Below are 22,691 nucleotides of genomic sequence, written 5' to 3'. Positions count from 1 at the left end.
CTCTCACCACCAAACTGGAATACAAATCAATTTAGGAAAAATCAGCATGAAAACCAACTCTGGACTACAAGAACAGCTCTCAAAAACCAAGGAGCAAAGAAGAAGCCACAACAAACCTGGTTGAGAGTGCCTGAATCTCCCCTGCTTACAGGAACAGAGGCAGGGTGAGGCTGAGAGCCCACGGGGATCTCACTCCAGGGAAAAAGAGCAGAAAATACTGCTCACAGCCACTTGCCTGGCAACGAGGGAGCGAGGTGTGTTGAAAAGACCAGCTTATCTCCCAAGTGGAAAGGAGAGAGAGAGGGACAGACTGTGAGGGGCTAAGGAATGCAGGAGACGACCTAAAAAAGCTGACTCATTCATGCTGGAGGTGGCCATAGCTGGGGGAGGGACTGTGTTGGGCAGATAAAATGTATTATGCTCACTTTGTTAAAGAGGCCGTTGCCCAGGTGATATTAATGTGTGTTGAGAATTGTAGCCTGGGGCTTGGTTTTGGGATTAAGCCTTTCCCACCCTTTTTTGATGTAGGGTGGTACAGTCTAATCATGCCTCAGAGGTGACTTTGTATTAGAGACTTCCCTACTTTGTATATTGGATTAGAGGTTGTGAAGCTACAGTATAAAGTGGGGGCAAAACCAGAGTTTGCTCTCTTGGTTCCTGAGATTAGCATGAGAGAGCAGAGAAAGTAGAGCCAGCAGCGGAAGGAGGCCACGTGGAGTAGGCCATGAGAAGCAGCCAAGATGGTGGAGTGCTGAGTGAGATGCCAGTTTGTGTAGAGTTTGTATCTGGGATAAGGAAGGAGATGGGGAACAGAGGAGAATAAGGCTGGTGAGCTAGAAACCTTTGATTCTAGGAAACTCGGATAAATCAGTAGCTTTGTGAGCACTGAATGTGACTGGGTTTTGGAGCCCAGTATATGTTTTTACTTGCCCGCCGGGTGCAAGCTAGAATTAAAGATGAAGGCCCATCAGTTCTTGGCTCCGCTGTTTCTTTGCCGACTGTCCAAATCCAATGCGAACCTGCATGTGAATGGTCACGATGGTGCCTCCTGGCTTTACATTTGGCGTAGTCTGTGGCAGGATTCGATACAGATTGGCAAGGAGCCTTTGAGCGGTGGAGTAGAGGACTGGCTAGTGTTAGGGTTCCCCATGGCTGTCCTTTTGGGGATCATAGGCTGGCTGACTTTTACAGCCATGCGTGAGGAAACCGAGAGCTCTGTGGAAGAGGCTGCCTGGGGCCTGCAAACCGAGCAGCAAAAGGAGCTGGAGCAAATGCAGGAGAAACCGATGCTGACCCTGGAGCTGGAGGAAATGCTGGAGGAGGAGGCCGACCAGGTGTTCGAGATTCGCCTGGAAATGGAGCAAACACTGGAGGAGGATTCAGAGGTTCGTGAATTGCAGCTTGCCCTGGATGTTGCGGAGAGCCAGCAGCGGCAGGAGGCCGGGGCTGAGGCTGAGGCTGAGGCTGAAGCCAAGTCCGGAGCTGCAAGGTCTGCGGAGCAGAAGGCGGCAGTGGACGGAGGCTCGAGCCCGGCAGCTGGAGCTGGTGTTTTCAGTCCCACTTTGGAGGATGAGGAGAATCGGGCTGGAGTTGCAATCCGCAGTCTCCATAAGATGAGAGCCCAGCTGGAAGGAGCACCTACTGCGGCCCCGGTAGGTCTGCGATTTGGGGACATAGGGCTGGACATGCTTTCCGGAGCGGAGATGGAAATGCTGACTGCCATTGCCACGTGCCCCTCTTTGGGACAGTGTAAGACCTGCCAGGACAGCAGGGATGAAGGGGGTGGCTGATGCCCCATGTGTGTAGACTGATTTCCTGGACTACGACCGGAGTGGGCACTGGCTCCTTTGTTGGATGGATTTACGGATTATGGATTTTGGACAATGTAAAATACCCTGATGGGGGTGGGGGGTGGCTTTGCTGGAAGCACTCCCCTGCCCCGGGAAGCTTTTCCCATGGCTAGAAAGAAGGCCGAGGACATTTTGCGCTTTTGGCAAAGTGCTCAGATATTGGTGAAATGTACCTTTGTAATTGTTGAAACTGTATGATTTGTGCTGTTGTAACTTGTGTAATGTGCTAGTTTCCTTGCACAGGGATGCTGGTGATGTAAATTGGTGGATAGTAAAGTGAGCATAGGGGTGGATTGTTGGGCAGATAAAATGTATTATGCTCACTTTGTTAAAGAGGCCGTTGCCCAGGTGATATTAATGTGTGTTGAGAATTGTAGCCTGGGGCTTGGTTTTGGGATTAAGCCTTTCCCACCCTTTTTTGATGTAGGGTGGTACAGTCTAATCATGCCTCAGAGGTGACTTTGTATTAGAGACTTCCCTACTTTGTATATTGGATTAGAGGTTGTGAAGCTACAGTATAAAGTGGGGGCAAAACCAGAGTTTGCTCTCTTGGTTCCTGAGATTAGCATGAGAGAGCAGAGAAAGTAGAGCCAGCAGCGGAAGGAGGCCACGTGGAGTAGGCCATGAGAAGCAGCCAAGATGGTGGAGTGCTGAGTGAGATGCCAGTTTGTGTAGAGTTTGTATCTGGGATAAGGAAGGAGATGGGGAACAGAGGAGAATAAGGCTGGTGAGCTAGAAACCTTTGATTCTAGGAAACTCAGATAAATCAGTAGCTTTGTGAGCACTGAATGTGACTGGGTTTTGGAGCCCAGTGTATGTTTTTACTTGCCCGCCGGGTGCAAGCTAGAATTAAAGATGAAGGCCCATTAGTTCTTGGCTCCGCTGTTTCTTTGCCGACTGTCCGAATCCAATACGAACCTGCATGGGCTGGGCTGCTGTGATAGTGGCCCTGGCTGTGGCTTCTGGCTTTACAGACTTTCTTCTACAAAACAGAGCTGAAGTGCTTCCGGATCAGAGATCTCCAGACATCTCTCCAGCTCCAATCAGCGCAACAAGATGCAGCTGAAAACAAGAAGTGGGGAGGAGGGGCAGTAACTCAGGTCTCCATGGAGATCTGAGATACACCTCCCCCTACTGAAGCTGAGAAAACACCCTGCCCTCAGAGAGATTAGTTGGTGGAAGAGGCCTTCAGAGTCTCAGGTTACACCCATCGCATTCCTGGATACAGTTTCAAGGAAGCCCCCTGCTGAGATCAGTAAACAAGACTATCACCTGTTGAGAAAACAAACAAATCAAGACTTCAAAGCTGCCCAAATCCGAAAGTGGATTACAAATAATAGCTGATACCAACCCAAGAAGACCTAGAAATAACACAACTGAAAACTGGAGGCAGACAACACCAAGCCTAGACTCAACCAACTCTACAAACAAAACACCCAAACACAGACAATGAGAAGACAAAAAAGTGCAATCCAAATGAAACCACAAGAGACACCTTCAGGAGATGAACTGAGTGATATGGAAATAATCAAACTTCCAGATGCGGAGTCCAAAATAATGATTGTAAGGATGCTTAGGGATCTTAGAACAACAATGGATGGTCATTATGAACACCTAAATAAAGAAATAGCAAGTATAAAAAAGAATCAGTCAGAGATGACAAATACAATATCAGAAATAAAGACCACAATGGAAGGAATTAAAAACAGGATACAGCTGAGGATCAAATCAGCAAGTTGGAGGACAACTGGAATGAAGGCATGAAAGCAGAGAAGAAAAAAGAAAAGAGACTCAAAAAGTCTGAGGAAACTCTTAGAGAGCTCTGTGACAACATGAAGAGAAATAACATCCACATCATAGGGGTTCCTGAAGAAGAAGAAAAAGAACAAGGGATAGAGACTTTGTTCAATCATATCATAGCTGAAAACTTCCCTAAATTAATGCAGGAGAAACTCTCACAAGTTCAAGAAACACAGAGGACTCCATTAAAGAGAAACCCAAAGAAACCTACACCAAGACACATCATAATTAAAATACCAAAGCTAAGCGATAAAGAGAAAATATTAAAAGCTGCAAGAAAAAAAAAAGCTATCACCTACAAAGGAGCCCCCATAAAGATGGCATCCGACTTCTCAACAGAAACACTTGAGGCCAGAAGGGAATGGCAAGAAATATTCAAAGTAATGCAGAACAAGAACCTACAACCAAGACTACTTTATCCAGCAAGGCTATTGTTTAAAATCGAAGGAGAAATAAAAAGCTTCCCAAACAAAAAACAACTCAAGGAATTCATTACAACCAAACCAATGCTGCAGGAAATGTTAAGGGGCCTGTTGTAAACAGATCAAAGTGGGAAAAGAATATAGCAAAAAAGGAATACAGCTTTAAAGAATAAAATGGCAATAAACAACTACATATCAATAATAACCATAAATGTAAATGGATTAAATGATCCAATCAAAAGACATAGGGTAGCTGCATGGATAAGAAAACAGGACCCGTACATATGCTGTTTACAAGAGACACACCTTAGAACAAAAGATACACATAGATTGAAGGTAAAGGATGGAAAAAAAACATTTCATGCAAATGGAAATGAAAAAAATCTAGGGTAGCATACTTATATCAGATAAATTGGACTTTAAAACAAAGGATATAGTAAGAGATAAAGAAGGCCACTACATAATGATAAAGGGAGTAATCCAACAGGAAGATATAACCATTATAAATATCTATGCACCTAATATAGGAGCACCTAAATATATAAAGCAGACTTTAATGAATTTAAAGGGCAAGATCAACAGCAATACTATAATAGTAGGGGATTTCAATACCCCACTAACATCACTAGATAGATCCTCAAGAAAGAAAATTAACAAAGAAACAGCAGACTTATTGGACACACTAGATCAACTCGATTTAATACATATCTTCAGAACCTTTCATCCTAAAGCAGCAGAATATACATTCTTTTCAAGTGCTCATGGTACATTCTCTAGGATAGACCACATGTTAGGGCACAAAAGTGGTCTCAACAAATTTAAGAAGATTGAAATCATATCAAGCACTTTCTCTGATCACAACGGCATGAATCTAGAAATGAACCACAACAGAAAAGCTCAAAAATTCTCAAACACATGGAAACTAAATAGCAGGTTGTTAAATAATGAATGGATTAAGAATGAGATCAAAGAAGAAATTTTAAAATTCCGAGAAACGAATGACAATGACCATACAACAACTCAAAATTTATGGGACACAGCAAAAGCAGTACTGAGAGGAAAGTTAATAGCACTACAGGCACACTTTAAGAAGCTAGAAAAAGCTCAAGTAAACAACTTAATCCTGCATCTAAAAGAACTAGAAAAAGCCTGACCTGTGGTGGCGCAGTGGATAAAATGTCGACCTGGAAATGCTGAGGTCGCCGGTTCGAAACCCTGGGCTTGCCTGGTCAAGGCACATATGGGAGTTGATGCTTGCAGCTCCTCCCCCTCCTCTCTCTCTGTCTCTCCTCTTTCTCTCTCTGTCTCCCCCTCTCCTCTCTAAAAAAATGAATAAATAAAAAAAATTTAAAAAAAAGATTAAAAAAAATAAAAATAAAAGAACTAGAAAAAGACCAACAAGTAAAGCCCAAATGTAGTAGAAGGAAGGAAATAATAAAGATCAGAGCAGAAATAAATGACATAGAGGCTAAAGAAACAATACAGAGGATCAATGAAACTAGGAGCTGGTTCTTTGAAAAGGTAAACAAGATTGATGAACCTTTAACTAGACTCACCAAGAAAAAGAGAGAGAGGACTCAAATAAATAAAATTAGAAATGAGAGTGGAGAAATAACAACTGACACAACAGAAATACAAAATATTGTAAGAAAATACTATGAAGAACTGTACGCCAAAAAACTAGACAACCTAGATGAAATGGACAAATTCCTTGAAACATACAATCTTCCAAAAATCAATCTGGAAGAATCAGAAAACCTAAACAGACCAATTACACCAAATGAGATAGAAACAGTTATCAAAAAACTCCCAACAAAGAGAAGTCCAGGGCCTGATGGCTTCACAGCTGAATTCTACCAAATATTCAAAGAAGAACTAACTCCTATCCTTCTCAAGCTATTTCAAAAAATTCAAGAGGAAGGAAGACTTCCAAACTCCTTTTATGAGGTGAGCATAATTCTGATTCCAAAACCAGGCAAAGACAACACAAAGAAAGAAAATTATAGGCCAATATCTCTCATGAATATAGATGCTAAAATCCTCAACAAAATATTAGCAAACCAGATCCTACAATATATGGAAAAAATCATACACTATGATCAAGTGGGATTTATTCTGGGGAGGCAAGGCTGGTATAATATTCGTAAATCAATCAATGTGATTCCTCTCATAAACAAAAAGAAGGAGAAAAATCATATGATAATTTCAATAGATGCAGAAAAAGCATTTGATAAAATCCAGCACCCATTCATGATCAAAACTCTCAGCAAAGTGGGAATACAGGAAACATACCTCAACATGATAAAAGCCATCTATGAGAAACCCACAGCCAACATCATACTCAATGGGCAAAAATTAAGCAATACCCTTAAGATCAGGAACAAGGCAGGGGTGCCCCCTTTTACCACTCTTATTTAACATAGTCCTGGAAGTCCTAGCCACAGCAATTAGACATCAAGAAGAAATAAAAGGCATTCAAGTTGGAAAAGAAGTAAAACTATCATTATTTGCAGATGATATGATATTGTATATAGAAAACCCTAAAGTCTCAGTCAAAAAACTACTAGACCTGATAAATGAATTCAGCAAAGTGGCAGGATATAAAATCAATACTCAGAAATCAGAGGCATTTTTATACACCAAAAATGAACAGTCAGGAAGAGAAATTAAGGAAATGAACAGTCAGAAAGAGAAATTAAGGAAACAATCCCCTTCACTATTACAACCAAAAAAATAAAGTACCTAAGAGTAAACTTAACTAAGGAAACTAAAGACTTGTACTCGGAAAATTGCAAAGCATTGATAAAAGAAATCAAGGAAGATACAAACAAGTGGAAGCATATACCGTGCTCATGGTTAGGAAGAATAAACATCATTAAAATGTCTATATTACCCAAAGCAATCTATAGATTCAATGTAATACCAATTAAAATACCAATGACATACTTCAAAGATATAGATCAAATATTCCAAAAATTTATATGGAACCAAAAAAGAACACGAATAGCCTAAGCAATCTTAAAAAAGAAGAATAAAGTGGGAGGTATCACACTTCCTGATATCAAGTTATACTACAAGGCCATTGTACTCAAAACAACCTGGTACTGGCATAAGAACAGGTATATAGATCAATTTAACAGAACAGAGAACCCAGAAATAAACCCACAGCTCTATGGACAACTGATATTTGACAAAGGAGGTAAGGAAATACAATGGAGTAAAGAAAGCCTCTTTAATAAATGGTGTTGGGAAAATTGGACAACTACCTGCAAAAAAATGAAACTAGATCACCCACTTACACCACTCACAAAAATAAACTCAAAATGGATAAAAGACTTAAATGTAGGCCGTGAAACCATAAGCATCTTAGAAGAAAACATAGGCAGTAAGCTCTCCAACATCTCTTGGAGCAATATATTTGCTGATTTATCTCCACGGGGAAGTGAAATAAAAGACAGGATAAGCAAATGGGACTATATCAAACTAAAAAGCTTTTGCACAGCTAAAGACAATAAGAACAGAATACAAAGACAAACTACATAATGGGAGAACATATTTGACAATACGTCTGATAAGGGGTTAATAACCAAAATTTATAAAGAACTTGTAAATCTCAACACCAGGAAGACAAACAATCCAATCAAAAAATGGGAAAAAGAAATGAATAGACACTTCTCCAAAGAGGATATACAAATGGCCAATAGGCATATGAAAAAATGCTCAACATCACTAATCATTAGAGAAATGCAAATTAAAACCACAATGAGATATCACCTCACACCAGCCAGAATGGCGCTCATCAACAAAACAACACAGAATAAGTGCTGGCGAGGATGTAGAGAAAAGGGAACCCTCCTGCACTGCTGGTGGGAATGCAGACTGGTGCAACCACTGTGGAAAACAGTATGGCGATTCCTCAAAAAACTGAAAATTGGCCCTGGCCGGTTGGCTCAGCGGTAGAGCATTGGCCTGGCGTGCTGGGGACCCGGGTTCGATTCCCGGCCAGGGCACATAGGAGAAGCGCCCGTTTGCTTCTCCACCCCCACCCCCTCCTTCCTCTCTATCTCTCTCTTCCCCTCCCGCAGCCAAGGCTCCATTGGAGCAAAGATGGCCCGGGCGCTGGGGATGGCTCCTTGGCCTCTGCCCCAGGCGCTAGAGTGGCTCTGGTCACAACCAAGCGATGCCCCGGAGGGGCAGAGCATCACCCCGTGGTGGGCAGAGCGTTGGGCGCATGCGGGAGTCTGTCTGACTGTCTCTCCCTGTATCCAGCTTCAGAAAAATACAAAAAAAAAAAAAAAAACAACTGAAAATTGAACTGCCTTTTGACCCAGCTATCCCACTTTTAGGAATATACCCCAAGAACACCATAGAACAGCTCCAAAAGGAGAAATGCACCCCCATGTTTGTGGCAGCATTGTTCACAATAGCGAAGATCTGGAAACAGCCCAAGTGTCCGTCAGAGGACGAGTGGATTAAAAGGCTTTGGTACATATATACTATGGAATACTACTCAGCCATAAGAAATGATGACATCGGATCATTTACAATAACATGGATGGACCTTGATAACATTATACGGAGTGAAATAAGTAAATCAGAAAAAACTAAGAACTATATGAATTTATACATAGATGGGACATAAAAATGAGACTCAGAGACATGAAGAAGAATGTGATGGCAATGGGGGTAGAGGGGTTGGGGAGGGGGAGGGGGCGAGGAAGGAGAGAGGGGGTGGGGGAGGGGAGGGGCACAAAGAAAACCAGATAGAAGCTGACAGAAGACAATTTGACTTTGGGGGAGGGGTATACAGCACAATCAAATGTCAAAATAATCTGGAGATGTATTCTCTCAACATATGTACCCTGATTTATCAGTGTCACTGCATTAAATTTAATTTTTTTAAAAAAAAAAGGTTTCTAGCTCACCAGACTTATTCACCTCTGTTCCCCATCTCCTTCCTTCTCCCTGCACAAACTCTGCACAAACTGGCTTCTCACTCAACACTCGCCATCTTGGCTGCTTCTCCTGGCCTCCTCCATGTGGCCTCTTTCTGCTCTCTGCTCTCTAATGCTAATCTCAGGAACCAAGAGAGCAAGCTCCCGTTCTGCCCCCATTTTATAGTGTAGAAATCAAAACCTTTAATCCAATATACAAAATAGGGAAGTGTCTAATATCATACAAAGTCACTTATCTGAGGCATGATGGGATTGCAGCACCCCACATCAAAAAGGGTGGGAAAGGCTTAGTCCTAAAACCAAGCCCCAGGCTACAAGGATCCTGCCTGCCCACAGCCCGCCCCCAACACACATTAATATCACCTGGGCGACAACTTCCATGTGGGCAGCGCCATCTTTAACATAGTGAGCATAATATATTTTATCTGCCCAACAGGCCTCCTGAGGCCACTTATCCGCCCCCCCCCCCCCCGCACTTCCGGAAGGGCCACCTCTTTCATTGGTGGTCAGTGAGAGGAGCATTGTATGTGGCGGCCCTCCAACGGTCTGAGGAACAGTGAACTGGCCCCCAGTGTAAAAAGTTTGGAGATGGCTGTAAGACTTTTAAAACCCAGACTCCTCTTTAGAGGCAAGTGGTGTGGATAAGGCAGCTTAAAAGTGTTCTATGCTTCCTGGAAGTTCCTTCTTGGTCGCATTGTATTTTTTTCAATGTGTATCTCAACTTCCTTTTGAAATCTTCAATCAGTTAAAAGCTGGAGGAAACTCATGAGGAGAAATGCAGTGAGCCTAGCTCTATAAGCTCTATTCAAAGTGGTCCCACCAGAGGAGAGGGAAAGATGAAAGACCAGGCATCTGTATGAGGTGCATCCTGCTTGGACCGGGCTGTGGAGCAGGCCTGGCATCAAAGATTCCTACAAACCACCCAGAGAGCCCACACCGGCACACATCAGTCCTGCCTGGCCCTTCCTCCTGGTGCATCTGCAGTCCCTCAAAGTCACTCTACCGAGAAGGAAGTGTTCATCAGGGACAGGAATAGCATGTCCTGGCTGGTGCTTAAATGATGATCACTCGCGGTGGAAAGGGGAACAGGATTTAAATTATTCAGCCAGCCCTTCTTTCTTAGTGAAGGCTGCAGGAGAGAGCCAGATAGTTCAGGCCATCTATGCCTCAGGCTAATGACCAGGACAGATGCCACCTGATCAAAGAAAGGGATATTTTTAGAGTTTTTGAATATGGGCTCTGAAAACTTTTATATCTTGAGCCAAATGAAGATTATGATGGATGATCTAGGCTAAACTGGGTCTTAATTAGGAGCTCTTTTATTTTTATGGGATGGATTAAAAAGTAAGAAGTTCTAAAACCAATTTCTGAAAATGAGAAATGCAACACTTCCATCAAATACATCCAGATTTGGTTAACCAGGGCAATAAAGTCTAGACTCAAGGTCTAGGGCTGAGGAGCAGATTGGAGCTTAGCTTGCCCAATGAGCTCTGGAACCTCAGGGAAGTCACTCGGCCATTCCTGGCCACCTTGATATTCCGTCTTTATATGGGATAAGGTGTGAGGCTAATGAGAAAGTACTTTAGGTCTTAGGAAACAAGTTATCACAATATATAGAAATCATAGACGTTGCTATAATTGCATTTACATCACCATCAAGCTCCTTTGAGAAGAAACCTAAACAAATGGATTTATTCATAGGGCCATTACTCCCAGGGTCCCCACAGCTCCTTAGCCATAGAGAAAGAGACTTACCTAAGGTCACTTGGCCAGAAGCTGGTAGAGCCTGGGCAACACCCAAAGCTTGCTTCAGGGCCTTTTCTGCTGCCCCAGGCTGGCCTAATGCCCCTCCTCTTGGGTGCCTCCAACACAGGGAAGGGACTTGCCTTCTTCATGACTCCATAGTTGGAGAAATTTCAACTCAATTATGTGTGGGTGGATATCACTCATAGGGAGCTCTCTGTCTCCCCATTCCCAAATGGGGCCCTGAACAAATCTCAGAGCAGGGCTGAACCAGGAGGGACAGTGTGTGTGTGTGTGTCTGTCTGTGTCTGTGTTGCAGGAAGGCAGGAGGTGGAAAAGCAGCATCTGTTCCCATCCCAGTCCAAGAGTTTATGTGGAGATTACACACTGCCTTTCACCATTCAGCTTCCTTTCCTTGGCAGGTTCTGGATTTAACCACATAACTGGGGAAAGACAAGCTACAATCCCTGTCACCTAGTGAGTCACAATGATTACTACCCTGATAACGAGCCTCTTGAGAGAAGGGAGCCTCAGAATAGATTATCTAAACAGCAGATAGTCTTTCAATTATTGGGAAGCCCATGGGTCCTTGCAGTTGTTTTTCCTTCTGTTGGTCAAATAAGTTTTTAAATATGATATATATGTTTGCTCGCTTATGATTTGCATTGGGTGTGGGGGACAGGCTGTAAGCAGGCAGGGTGGTTATAGCCTAAGGCTTAGTTCTAAGACTAAGGTTTTCCCCACACCCTTGACTGTTGCATGATATGGGTAGTGCACTCTCATGAGGAATCCCATTATGCCTCAGATAAGTGACTTTGTATCAGAGGCTTCCTTGTTTGTATATTGGATTAAGTGTTTTGATTTCTATACTATAAAGTGGGGCAGACCATGAGCTTGCTCTCTCTCAGTTCCTGAGATTAGCATTAGAGGAGAGAGCAGAGAAAGGAGAACAGAGAAAGGCCATGTGGAGAAGAGGAGAAGGAGCCAAGATGGCAGAATGCTGAAGGAGAAGCCAGTTTGTACAGAGTTTGTGCAGAGAGAAGGAGATGGGGAACAGAGGTGAATAAAGCTGGTGAGCTAGAAACCTTTGATTCCAGGAAACTCGGATAAATCAGTAGCTTTGTGAGCCCTGAATGGAAAGGGAAGTGTTTTCCCACTGTGTGTATTTCTTGCCCTCTGGGTGCAAGCTAGGATTAAAGCTGATGGCCACCAGTTCTTGGCTCCGTTATTTCATTACCCTCTGTCTGAATCTAATGTGAACCTGCATGGGTCAGAAGGCTGTGATGGTGGCCGTGGCTACTGGCTTAACACCTTCCTAGTGACATTTCACTTTTGTTGATGTTAAAATGAACTTCATTGCACAAACACCCCCCACCCACAAGGATGGCCTGGCAGTGGGCTGGCAGTGAGGCAATGATCTGGAGGAAGAGCTCCTCTCGAGACCCCACATAGGTCGTGTGGAGGTTGTTGATAGCAGTCGGAGTTCCTGCTGCCCTCTCATGGGGCTGATGGAAGAAAAGGGCTTATGGAGGCAAGTCAGTCATTTAAAGAATCCCTGTGTGCCCTGCTTCGCTTGGCGCTTGTCACCAAAGGGCCAGAGTTGGCTGCATTCACTGCCAGGAGCCATGGGTGGAGGAGAAGGCAGAACCCACCTTCCTTCCCATCTGATCTGCACCTTATTCCTGTAAAGCCAGTATACACGACCACCATCACAGCCGCCTGGCCCATGCAGGTTCCCATTGGATTTGGACAGACGGTAATGAAACAGAGCCAAGAACCGGGTGGGCCATTAGCTTTAATCCTAGCTTGCACCTGGCGGACAATAAAAACACACACTGGGCTCCAAAACCTGCTCATTCAGGGTTCACAGAGCTACTGACTTATCTGAGTTTCCTAGAATCAAAGGTTTCTAGCTCACTAGCCTTATTCACCTCTGTTCCTCATCTCCTTCTCTCTGCACAAACTGGCTTCTCCTTCATCATTCTGCTATCTTGGCTACCTCTCCTCTCCTCCACGTGGCCTTTTTCTGCTCTCCTTTCTCTGCTCTCTCCTCTAATGCTAATCTCAGGAACTGAGAGAGAGCAAGCTCCCGGTCTGCCCCACTTTATAGTGTAGAAATCAAAACCTTTAATTCAATATACAAAATAGGAAGTCTCTGATACAAAGTCACTTATCTGGGGCATAACGTGATTCCTCATGAGAGTGCACCACCTCACATCATGCAATCAGTCAAGGGTATGGGGAAAAGCTTAGTCTTACAACGAAGCCTTAGGCTATAACCACCCTGCCCGCTTACAGCCTGTCCCCTACACTCAATGCAAATTATAAGCGAGCAAACATATATCATGTTTAAAAACTTATTTAACCAACAATTCCCATCTGGTGGCACTGGCTGCAGCCCTCAGAGCTGCACGTCCCCGCACCTGTGGGCCCACGACAGGAGTGGTGGCTGGACAGCTGTCGGGACGTGTTCCTCTCGTGCCGTGGCCTGGCTCTGGCTCTGGGAAGCTGTGCTTCCCTCTGACGTTCAGGGCCTTACCCATAAAGCCATACATTGGACTGTTTTAGGGGAGCTCAGAATCCATGGAACAATGAGACCCAGGAGGCAGAGAGATGGCGGTCAAAGGCCATCAGTATTACTAATGCAACTTATTGGAGTGTGGGGCTTTGTCTGCAGCAGAAGCCTTGGCACCTCTTCAGCTCTGGTTGACATAAGGACAAACCCGCATACTTCACTCACTAAGACCTGCCTCACTAAACTCATTGTGTGGTGGAGAGCAGAGAACATGGCATCCTGAGGCCAGGCTGTCCCTGAGGAGGCAAGGAGGCCCTGCAGTGAGTAAGGAAAGGGTAGGAAGTGGGCTGTTCCTCTAGATGTCCCTGTTGGGAGGAGAGGAGGCCAGAAGAGAGGAGGCTTGGTCCTGACACTGCACAGACAGATGGAGCAGCAGCACCAAGACATTCTTCCCATCTAAGCCTCACAGTTCACGCAGAAGGCCCAGAGAGGGTGAGTGGTTCACCCAGGGTCAGACAGCATCTTCACAGAGGAAAGCTGGGCCTGGACTCCCAAGCCAGGGTGCCTTTTCTCTAACCAGTATCATTCTGAGTTCAAGATCCACCTTTCTCAGAGGATGTACCTGATCACTGCCCACCTGTAACAGCAAAATTTCTATAGCAGCAATTCTTACAGCCAATTAATTTCCACCACCTCCTCCTCTCCGATTTTCAGCAACTCACGCACTATGTTACATTGATGAGGCTGCCTAACTCATCATCCTCCACAAGCATTTCCAACACATTTCCAGAATTTCCTGCTCTGCTGGGCACAAGCCAGAGTGAGAAGGGGAGGAGACACAAACGGCACTAAGAGCTGGTTCTTGGTTTGGAGTGTTGTGGGAACATGCTGTGAAAACATGCAAAGTTAGGATAACAATTAGGGACTGCGAGGCACCCTAGGGTGAAAGCCCTGAGCAGATGCGAGTCCAGGGACCTCTCTGACCCCGTACTGATAACAGTGCGTGTTGGAAACAGCAAAAGAGCAGGATAAGATTCAGCAACAGAAAATGTTTAGGCTCTCAGAACAGAGATTAGGGGTCAGTGTGTTTCTCGTCTTTTATTTCACCCCCTGAGAACTTCTTTCTGCTTCCTTGAGTTACAGTGTTTGTACTGCCTAATAAATATCTGAGTAAGGCTGCGGATGGGGCATCAGTCCTGGTCTGCTGACCAGGACTGCGTCTCCCCTCTGCCCCGCGGTGCATTGCCTCTGTCTTTGAGTAGTTTTTGTTGTTGCAACAAGGGGTGCCCCATGTGAGGACTGAATGACAGGTCTGCTACTCCGAGCAGTCATTGTCTCCATGACAGAGTGTGGAGAGGAAGACAAAATGCCAGCATTAAAAGACAAAGGAATGTGTGGGGATTAAACTCCTATTTGAATTTGGTCACAGCTCTTACCTTTCTGAGCCCTAGAACGTTCCCTAACCTCTAAATGAGATTAGGAATTTCTCCTGCTCAGCTTTCCCTTTTCCCTGTAGCTAATTCTGTTCCCACCACCACTCCCACCTGGGGTCGCTGCCACCGTCCTCCATTGTAGCCTGGCCCATGCACATCCCTCCCGTTCCAGGCATGTGGACAGGGGCCTGCAGGCTGCACCATGTCTCTCCACAGCCTGTGTGAAGCCAGCCAGCAGGAACCTCTGGTCCAGGCCCTTCCAGGAGTCTCGTAGGAGATGGCAGTTGGTCACTTCCCCCACACCCAGATCCACTGGGCAGCAGCATCCTCCGAGTTCCCTGGGCTGTGTCCCCAGTGGAGTCTGGTCAGCCACCAGCCAGCTGGCCAGGCCCTGCTGTCCACTCTGGAGCTTGCTGTCTCAGCCCATTCAATCTGGACTCTTGGCAGCCCCAGCTTGACATCCGGTGGACGCCTGTCTCTGGCTTGTAGTTCTGAAAGTGTTCTCCCCTGTAAACCCCCTCAGTGTAATCTTTGCAGCCCCAACCTGCTGGTTGGGTTTTTGGATGGCCTTGGCTACATTTTCTTGATGTCTTTGTAAAAATTTATTTGATTGATTGACTTTAGAGAGAGAGGAAGGTTGAGAGGGAGAAGGGAGAGAGAGAGAGAGAGAGAGAGAGAGAGAGAGAGAGAGAGATTGATTTGTTGTTCCACTTACTTATGCATTCATTGGTTGATTCTTGTATGTGCCCTGACTGGAGACTGAACCTGCCACCTTGGCATATTGAGCTGATGCTCCAATCACCTGAACTACCCAGCCAGGGCCTCTTGATGTCTTTTGAATATCTCCTGCCTCCCCATGGCCTGGTTTACTCCTCCCCTGACCTCTTCTAACTTTGGTCAACCAGTTTTTCTCCCCCCATCCCTGGTCCTCTCCTCTGATCCCGGCCCCTTGTTAGCATCAGACATCAGCCAGAACACAGCCTAGGGCCCTCCTGTAGGACAGCCCCATGTGGAGTGGCTGAGTCCCCGCACCCAGCATGGCTGTGTCTGGATGGCTCGGGCTGGGAGCCCTGGGCTGGGGCCAGGAGAGGTAGAGGTCACCTTCATCCTTCCAACAGTGACATCTTGTTGCAAGAATGGCTTGAGGCTCCTAAATCCACATTCTCTCTTTTCTGCACAAACAGGCCAGGCAGTTGCACCTCTGATTCCTGAGTGCCTCCAGCTGGTGGTTAATTGCCAGAAAATAATGCGCCCTGAGGTCATTGCCACTTAAACAGCTGGCTCCATCTTTCCCTGTTTGGCCTTGGTTGTTCTGAGCTCCCTGGCCCTCCCCTGCCTGTGCTGTAATCCTCTCACATTCAGCTGGGCAGAGAGCCTCAGGCTGAGCTCTCCTCCCTGCAACTGACCTTGGCAGCCTCTGCTCCTCTTACTGTTGCCATGTGGCCCTGTGACTACTCTAGTGCCTCTGCTGCTCTGCCCACCCGCCTGGACACCCTGCATCAATTTTCTGACTCTGGCAGAGTTGCTATCTCCAGCCGTGCAGAGTGGAGACGACGGGAGAGGAGCAGCGGAGACAGGACGAAAGCTTCCATGAAGCTTCCTTCTTTGTGGCAGATTCGGCCCAATGGAGAAATTCCAAAACTCCAGTTGTTTCAAGCACTTAAAACTAACCCTAGTGATGTCACCAGCGGGTGCCGGACCGCCCTGTCTCATAGCACCAGTGACTCTGCCCCAGAAACCATCCCTCAGCTTAGCTAAGCTTAGCTTGTCCCATGCAGTGTTGAAGACTCAGTTTCTAGTTAGTCACCATAATGTCAACAGTGAGAAACATCTCTGCAGACTTCCTGCTGCGCCTCTCATTAAGGAAAGTATTGTTTTGGTTCAGAGAGTACTGTGCTGTTCCAGCTTCATTTGGAGCTATATATAATTACAGAAAACACCCAACTTCTAGTTCACACTGTTCCATTAAAGAATTAAAGGGAAAATTTGGAGGTAAATGGTGCGCGGGGGAAGATGACTGTTTGGGTCCCGTTCTGTGCTTACCAAACAGGTTGTCTGTGTCTGGGTTTCAGTTCGGCATATTTTGAAATGGCATCGTTCTGACTGAGGGCTCTGGGTGCAGAACGTACAGGAGCTTTCTTTGTTATTCTCACTCTGCTTTCTGTCAGACCAAGACTCAGGTGGCCACCTCAGGAAGGACTGGGGCCGGGCCAGGAACAAAAGCCAGCGTGGGCTGGAGGACAAGGAGGCGTTGGGGGGTAAGGGTGGCGCTCACATCCACGCACAGGGAGGGCAGGGCAGGAGGGCAAACGAGGGTCAGAGTGTGCACATTCCCGGCAGGCCTGCCCGGCAGATCAGGGCTCAGAAGTGTGTCAGCAGTGAGGTCACGGTCAGGAACTCCTGGCTCAGGGAGGGCTGGCCCGAGGCGAGGCTTGATGGCTCACAGGTGCAGGACATAGATGTGGTGGGGGCAGCGGACCCCAGGTGAGTGGTGCCCAGAGAGCAGAGGCCTCACTGTGTCCAGGGCGCTGTGCATGCACAGGGAGGCTGCCCAGCGGTGCCGACAGGTACTACTAGACTCTGTGGCAAGCTAGGCTGGGCTGAGGAAGGTGAAGGGCAGGGGGGCAGGCATGGGCGTTAGCACCGGTGGCTGTGACCCCAGGATGGGGCGAAGAGGAGGCATGAAGGAGCAGGGTCCAACCTGCTGAAACCTCTGCCCGCCACTGCTAACGGGCCCTGGTTGGGGAGGGCAGCCTGGCCCGGAGGGGCACCTGCAGCGTGCCTGGCCTGCCTGCTGGCACTGAGAAACGGGGACCGGGTGGGGCCAGTGAGAGATCCTCGTGTGTCAGGGTTGGGGGTTTATTGCACTTCCCTCTGTCTCTCCGTCACCTGTAGTTTCCCCCTCCTCTCTTATTCCTCTCCTGACACCCAAACCTGCTGACTCCACCCTCAGAGCTCAGCAGGCTCATCCCCTGCGCGTCAGCTGTCAGTAGGACATCAGCACGCAGCCGGTAAGACGCAGGGTCTGCAGCCAGAATCGCTGGGTTCAGTTCTGGACTCAGCCCTGTACTCGCCAAGGGAGTTCGGACAAGCCGCTCCAGCGCTCCCTGCGCACACGCCTGCGGGGTCGGTGAGGCCGACGCTGTGCTCACGGGCCTGCGCTGAGGGCCGCTGTCCTCTCTGAGGGAGGCTGGGAGCAGTCCTGGGAAGTGCTCACAAAGGAGCTGGCACATGTTGGCGTTACTGTCATGGGGGCCACTCAGGTGTTAACGCATTGACTCCTCTAAGAAAGGATTAATCATTACTATTTGGTGTGTGTGTGTGTGTGTGTGTGTGTGTGTGTGTGTGTGTAAAACAGTGTTTGTCAACCACTGCTCCATGGTTCATACAGCATCAGGGTGATTAGCTCTGTCGCGGACCAGTGTGAAATCTCTGGCAGACTGGTCTGGGGATGGCGGATGCAGGACACTGGTCTCCAGGACGCCTCCCCACTGCTCCCACTGTGACTGCATTTCCTCCACTTTTCCGGCTCCGAGGCCGGAGCACCTGCGTGTGGGTCGTGGCCTCCTCAGCCATAGCCCAGGGAGCTGGATTCCGGCAGCCCTTCAGGAGAATGGGGGGCTCTGCTGGAGGAGCATGGGCCCTCCCTGGCATGGCTGGGAGAAGCAGGGTGTCGTGGGGCCCGGTAAATACTGATTCCTTGAAATATTACACAAGCTTTCTGAGAACTTTTTACTGACCTCTATTTAATAATTCAAAGTCAACACCACACTTAAAGGCAAAAGAAACTCCAGAACCTGCTTCCTGCTTCCTGATCAATCTATTATACACATTTTATGGCAGCTCACCCCTCACTGCCCATCTCATTAGGGACAGTGGGAGGGACCTACAGCTGCTTCAGACAACACGTTGTCCCAGGCAAGCACCCAGAGCTCCCGGGGTATACCTGGACTGCTGGCTTCTCTCTGCTTCACTGACCCTTGCTTGAGGCAGCTACAAAGTAAAATCCCTCACGTGCTTCTGTGCTGAGTGCTGGCTTCTCAGGACCCGGAATGCCTTCCTGAGGCCTGTTGTGTGCCGCCATAGTGCATAGGGACACAGATGCAAGTCAAGTCCCAGCATCAGCCTCAGACCCTGAGCGTTCCTGGCCGCCAGCCCTTCCTGTGCACTGCAGGTTGTAGCAGCATTCCTGGCCTCCACCCACTGGATGCCAGTGGGATTCCTCCCAGCTGTGACAACAAAGAATGTCTCCAGACCAGGGGTCCCCAAACTTTTTACACAGGGGGCCAGTTCACTGTCCCTCAGACCGTTGGAGGGCCGGACTATAAAAAAACTATGAACAAATTCCTATGCACACTGCACATATCTTATTTTAAAGTAAAAAAACAAAACAGGAACAAATACAATATTTAAAATAAAGAACAAGTAAATTTAAATCAACAAACTGACCAGTATTTCAATGGGAACTATGCTCCTCTCACTGACCACCAATGAAAGAGGTGCCCCTTCCGGAAGTGCGGCGGGGGCCGGATAAATGGCCTCAGGGGGCCGCATGTGGCCCGCGGGCCGTAGTTTGGGGACCCCTGCTCCAGACCATGCCAAATGTCCCCTGGGGGAAAAATTGTGCCTGATTGAGAACCACTGGTATAAAGGAACAATTCTGTGCTATCTGCAGATTAGGAAAAGATATGATATGCTCTGGCAGGCGCCAGGTGTCACGGGCATGCTCTGTGTCCGGGCACGCACGCATCTGAAAGTGGGCATGTTCACCAAGCATGCGGGCAGGCTCAGCGCTGTACCAGTGAGCCCTGTTTCCCGGAAGTTCATGGTCATTCTGAGGAGACTGTGGGGTGACACTTGAAGCAGTAGCAACCTCTACAGAGCAGTAACTAAAATTATGTCAGTCATCCAGCCAAGGCCTGCAGGGAACTGTCACGCGCGGAGCAGCATGGCAGGCAGGTGAAGGACACAGAGGCAGATCCAAGTCTAGTCAAGGGGAGGGGCGAAGCAGAAAGTCCTTGTGCTGGGACGTGGAGGCAGAGAAGTGCAGGAGGCGCTGGGGCCGGGGGTGCCAACCACTGCTGGCCCGAGGTGGCACACGCAGGCCCTGACTGAGCTGGGTATGAGGGACAGGTGGGCGCTGGGAGTTCCGGCCGAGCAACAGTGAGGGCAAAGGCCTGGAGGCTGGAAGGCGCCCTAGGAATCTGAGATGGGTCAGCTGGACCGAGGGAGTCAGGGAAGGCTTGGCGAAGTGAGGCGTTTGTCAGAGCTCATGGCCGCACATGGCAGAGACCCCACCGCGCCGGCTCTGCCTCGGAGGCAGGATGCCAGGGTCCTTGGTGCAGGATTCCAGAAAGCACAGCCTGCTTCTCAGGGGCTGTCATACAGGAGCTGTGATTCAGGGCCTCCCCCGCCCAGGTGAGTCACACACCTGCAGCCCTCTCACTGCTGAAGCTGCTGAGCACCCCACACTTGGTCCCCCCAAGACCCCATCCTGGCCGTGGCTTATCCCCAGGGCATCTTTACAGCTGGGGCTCCGGGCAGCAGTGGCGCTCGTCCCCCTTCTGCCCGCTCCGTCGGGCTGCAAACGTGTTTGATGACCAGGAACCTTTCTAAGGAACTGGCCTGGACTAAGCCCGCCGTTAAACCCATTGTGGTTCAGTGGCTCTGCTTTCCCATCGCCTGCCTCACCGGCCAGGCTCCAGTAGCAGCCATGGCAGTGACTTCCCGGAGAGCGGCACAACACTGCCACGTCCTCGGGGCCACCATCCGTGTGCCACTCTCACCCAACGGCAGTGAGCGAGAGAGAGAAGCCTCTCCCGCCCCTGCCGCTGGCAGCAACCTGCGTCCTCCGTGCAGTTACAGGTGCCCTGTCATCTCTTCCTCCCGCTCCTTGAGGGAGGCCCTCAGGGAGCCTGGGAGCAGCTGGTGGACACCACCTGGAACCCCTGTGGCAGGGTGAGAGCTGGCCTCAGGGTGCTCAGGCAGGGCAGGGGGGCTGGGGGGAATTTGGAGCCAATAGGAAAGTGCAGCCATGTCCTAGAGGAGCTGCAGGTCAGGCACATCCCCAAGGCCCTGGGCTGCATGTTAGGGACGGACACCCTCCTGTGTGTGTGTCAGTGCAGTCACGCTCTGTCCAGCGGGCTGGAAAGCTCCCGAGACGGTGACAACCTGGCCTGGGTGACTGTGCCAACCGCTGGCTGACAAGTTTGGCCCACCTCACGCTGTCACCCGTGAGTTCTGGGAGCAGGGAGCAGCTCAGATCGCCAGGAAGCATAGTTCCCCTCCAGCTGGGTCCCCTGCGGGTGGGCGGGGCAGGGTTTGCCCTCTACTAGTTCAGTCCCACAGGCAGGGCCCGTGTATGGCCCTGCAGGCTGCATCTTGTACAGGAACCAGGGAAGGCTGAACCCCAGCTCGCCCAGTTCACTGAGCCATGTTTTTCTCATTTGAGCATATTTTTCTAATTCACATCAAGGTGCCAGAGGTCGCCCATCCAGAGCCAGCAAATGACAGAGCCTGGACTCAAAGTCAAGTCAGCTGATGTACCACAACCAGCCTTCGGGTTTTCGGGCCCTGTATCAGAGGCTCCTCAGCAGAGAGGATTCATCCACAGACCTGTGGTTAGCCTCCTGCTCCTGTGGATATAACATTCAGTACCTTCCAAGAACTCAGGCACAGGCAGCTGCCTTCGTCCAAACCCCTTCCATGGGCCCAGGGAATGTGCCCTCTGGAAACCTGCGTCTGCCTTCCCAGCCCCTAGACCTCATCTGGGAGCCCAGGAGCTTGTGCCCTGTGCAGACAGCCGAGCCTTCATCCAGAGCCTGCGCACGGTGCCGAGGCTGCTGGGCCCCCCTGTCCTCCGCACCCTCCCTGAGCAGGGCACTGCAGGGCTGGCCTGAGGGGGGAGGACACAGCTCAGACACGCAGGCCAGAGGCCTTTGCGCGAGCAGCAGCGCAGAGCCTGGGGCAGGCAGGGAAGAGACAGGAGCCTCCATCTCTACCATTGATGGGGACAGGCCTCACACCATTATTGAGAGACTGGAAGGAGTCCCTGCTTCCTTGATGGTGGCCAGCACTGATGCTGGGAGACAATGGGCTCAATACAGTGGCTGAGGGACAAGCGCGATTCACTTAACTGGAAAGGAAGCCTTGCTCTTGGGGTCAAAGTTCTTCCTCCACGAAATGTTCTCTCCGCTGTGTTGCTTAAGCCCTGCCCGTGCCAAGCCCCTGCTGGGCTCCAGGAGCCTCCGATAGTTTCCAGGGCTCACCCCGTAGTAGCATTTAAAACACATTATAATTACTTATTGATCTGTCCCCCTACCACCAATACCTTTGAGGACAGTAACACCTTCACTACGACACCTGCCAGAGTAGGTATTTAATATATACCAGGTAGATAGTTGGATTAACAAGCGGACAGCAGTCTGGTGAGTGGGGAACTCCTAGCAGAGCTGCTGGGAAAAGAGGAAGATGGTCCAGGTGTTGGGGGTTTTGGACAGGTAGCACTGGGAAAACATTTTTCATAGCGGTCCTGAAGTGCCATGTGCCTCCCCAGGCGCAATCCTAGTGGCGATCACCTTCTCTCCTTGTTCCTAGTATTTCTGCCTGTTGCTGGTGATCTTCCTCGTCGAGCTGGTGGCAGGGGTCCTGGCCCACGTGTACTACGAGAGGGTGAGTGGAAGCTCTTCCTTTCACGCCCCCTGGAGGCAGCAGGATGGGGGAGAGCAGAATGATGGGGAGGCTGAGGCGCAGCCAGCTTGCGGGGCTGGCCTGCCTCCCAGTCCCAACATTCCTGGGCACATCTGGGGCCTGCTTCTTGTCCCAGTTCCAGTAACTCTTTCCTCCATCTGTTGATGCGGATGTCTTCAACATGGGAGCCAAGGAGGCGAGGCATCCCTCGGAGGTGGGTGGTCCCTCTCCCCTTCTGAGAAGTGGGGCGTGGATCCTGCTGTGAGGCCCGCAGGGCGGGGGGA

General features: G+C 48.8%; 1 protein-coding gene across 2 annotated transcripts in view; it reads left to right on the top strand.

Moving 5' to 3' along the window:
• Nucleotides 1-22,691, top strand: part of TSPAN11 (tetraspanin 11) — a 78,602-nt gene that overhangs the window by 44,345 nt on the left and 11,566 nt on the right. For both annotated transcript variants that reach the window (XM_066257709.1, XM_066257708.1), the window contains one exon: nt 22,315-22,389. In XM_066257709.1, the coding sequence (XP_066113806.1) occupies nt 22,315-22,389 (75 nt within the window). The remainder of the gene's footprint in view (nt 1-22,314; nt 22,390-22,691) is intronic.

This window comes from Saccopteryx bilineata, chromosome 2 (assembly GCF_036850765.1).
Source record: "Saccopteryx bilineata isolate mSacBil1 chromosome 2, mSacBil1_pri_phased_curated, whole genome shotgun sequence".
In the NCBI taxonomy this organism is placed as follows: domain Eukaryota; kingdom Metazoa; phylum Chordata; class Mammalia; order Chiroptera; family Emballonuridae; genus Saccopteryx; species Saccopteryx bilineata.
The sequence above is the reverse complement of the archived record's forward strand: the minus strand, read 5'-3'. Positions and strand labels throughout refer to the sequence as shown.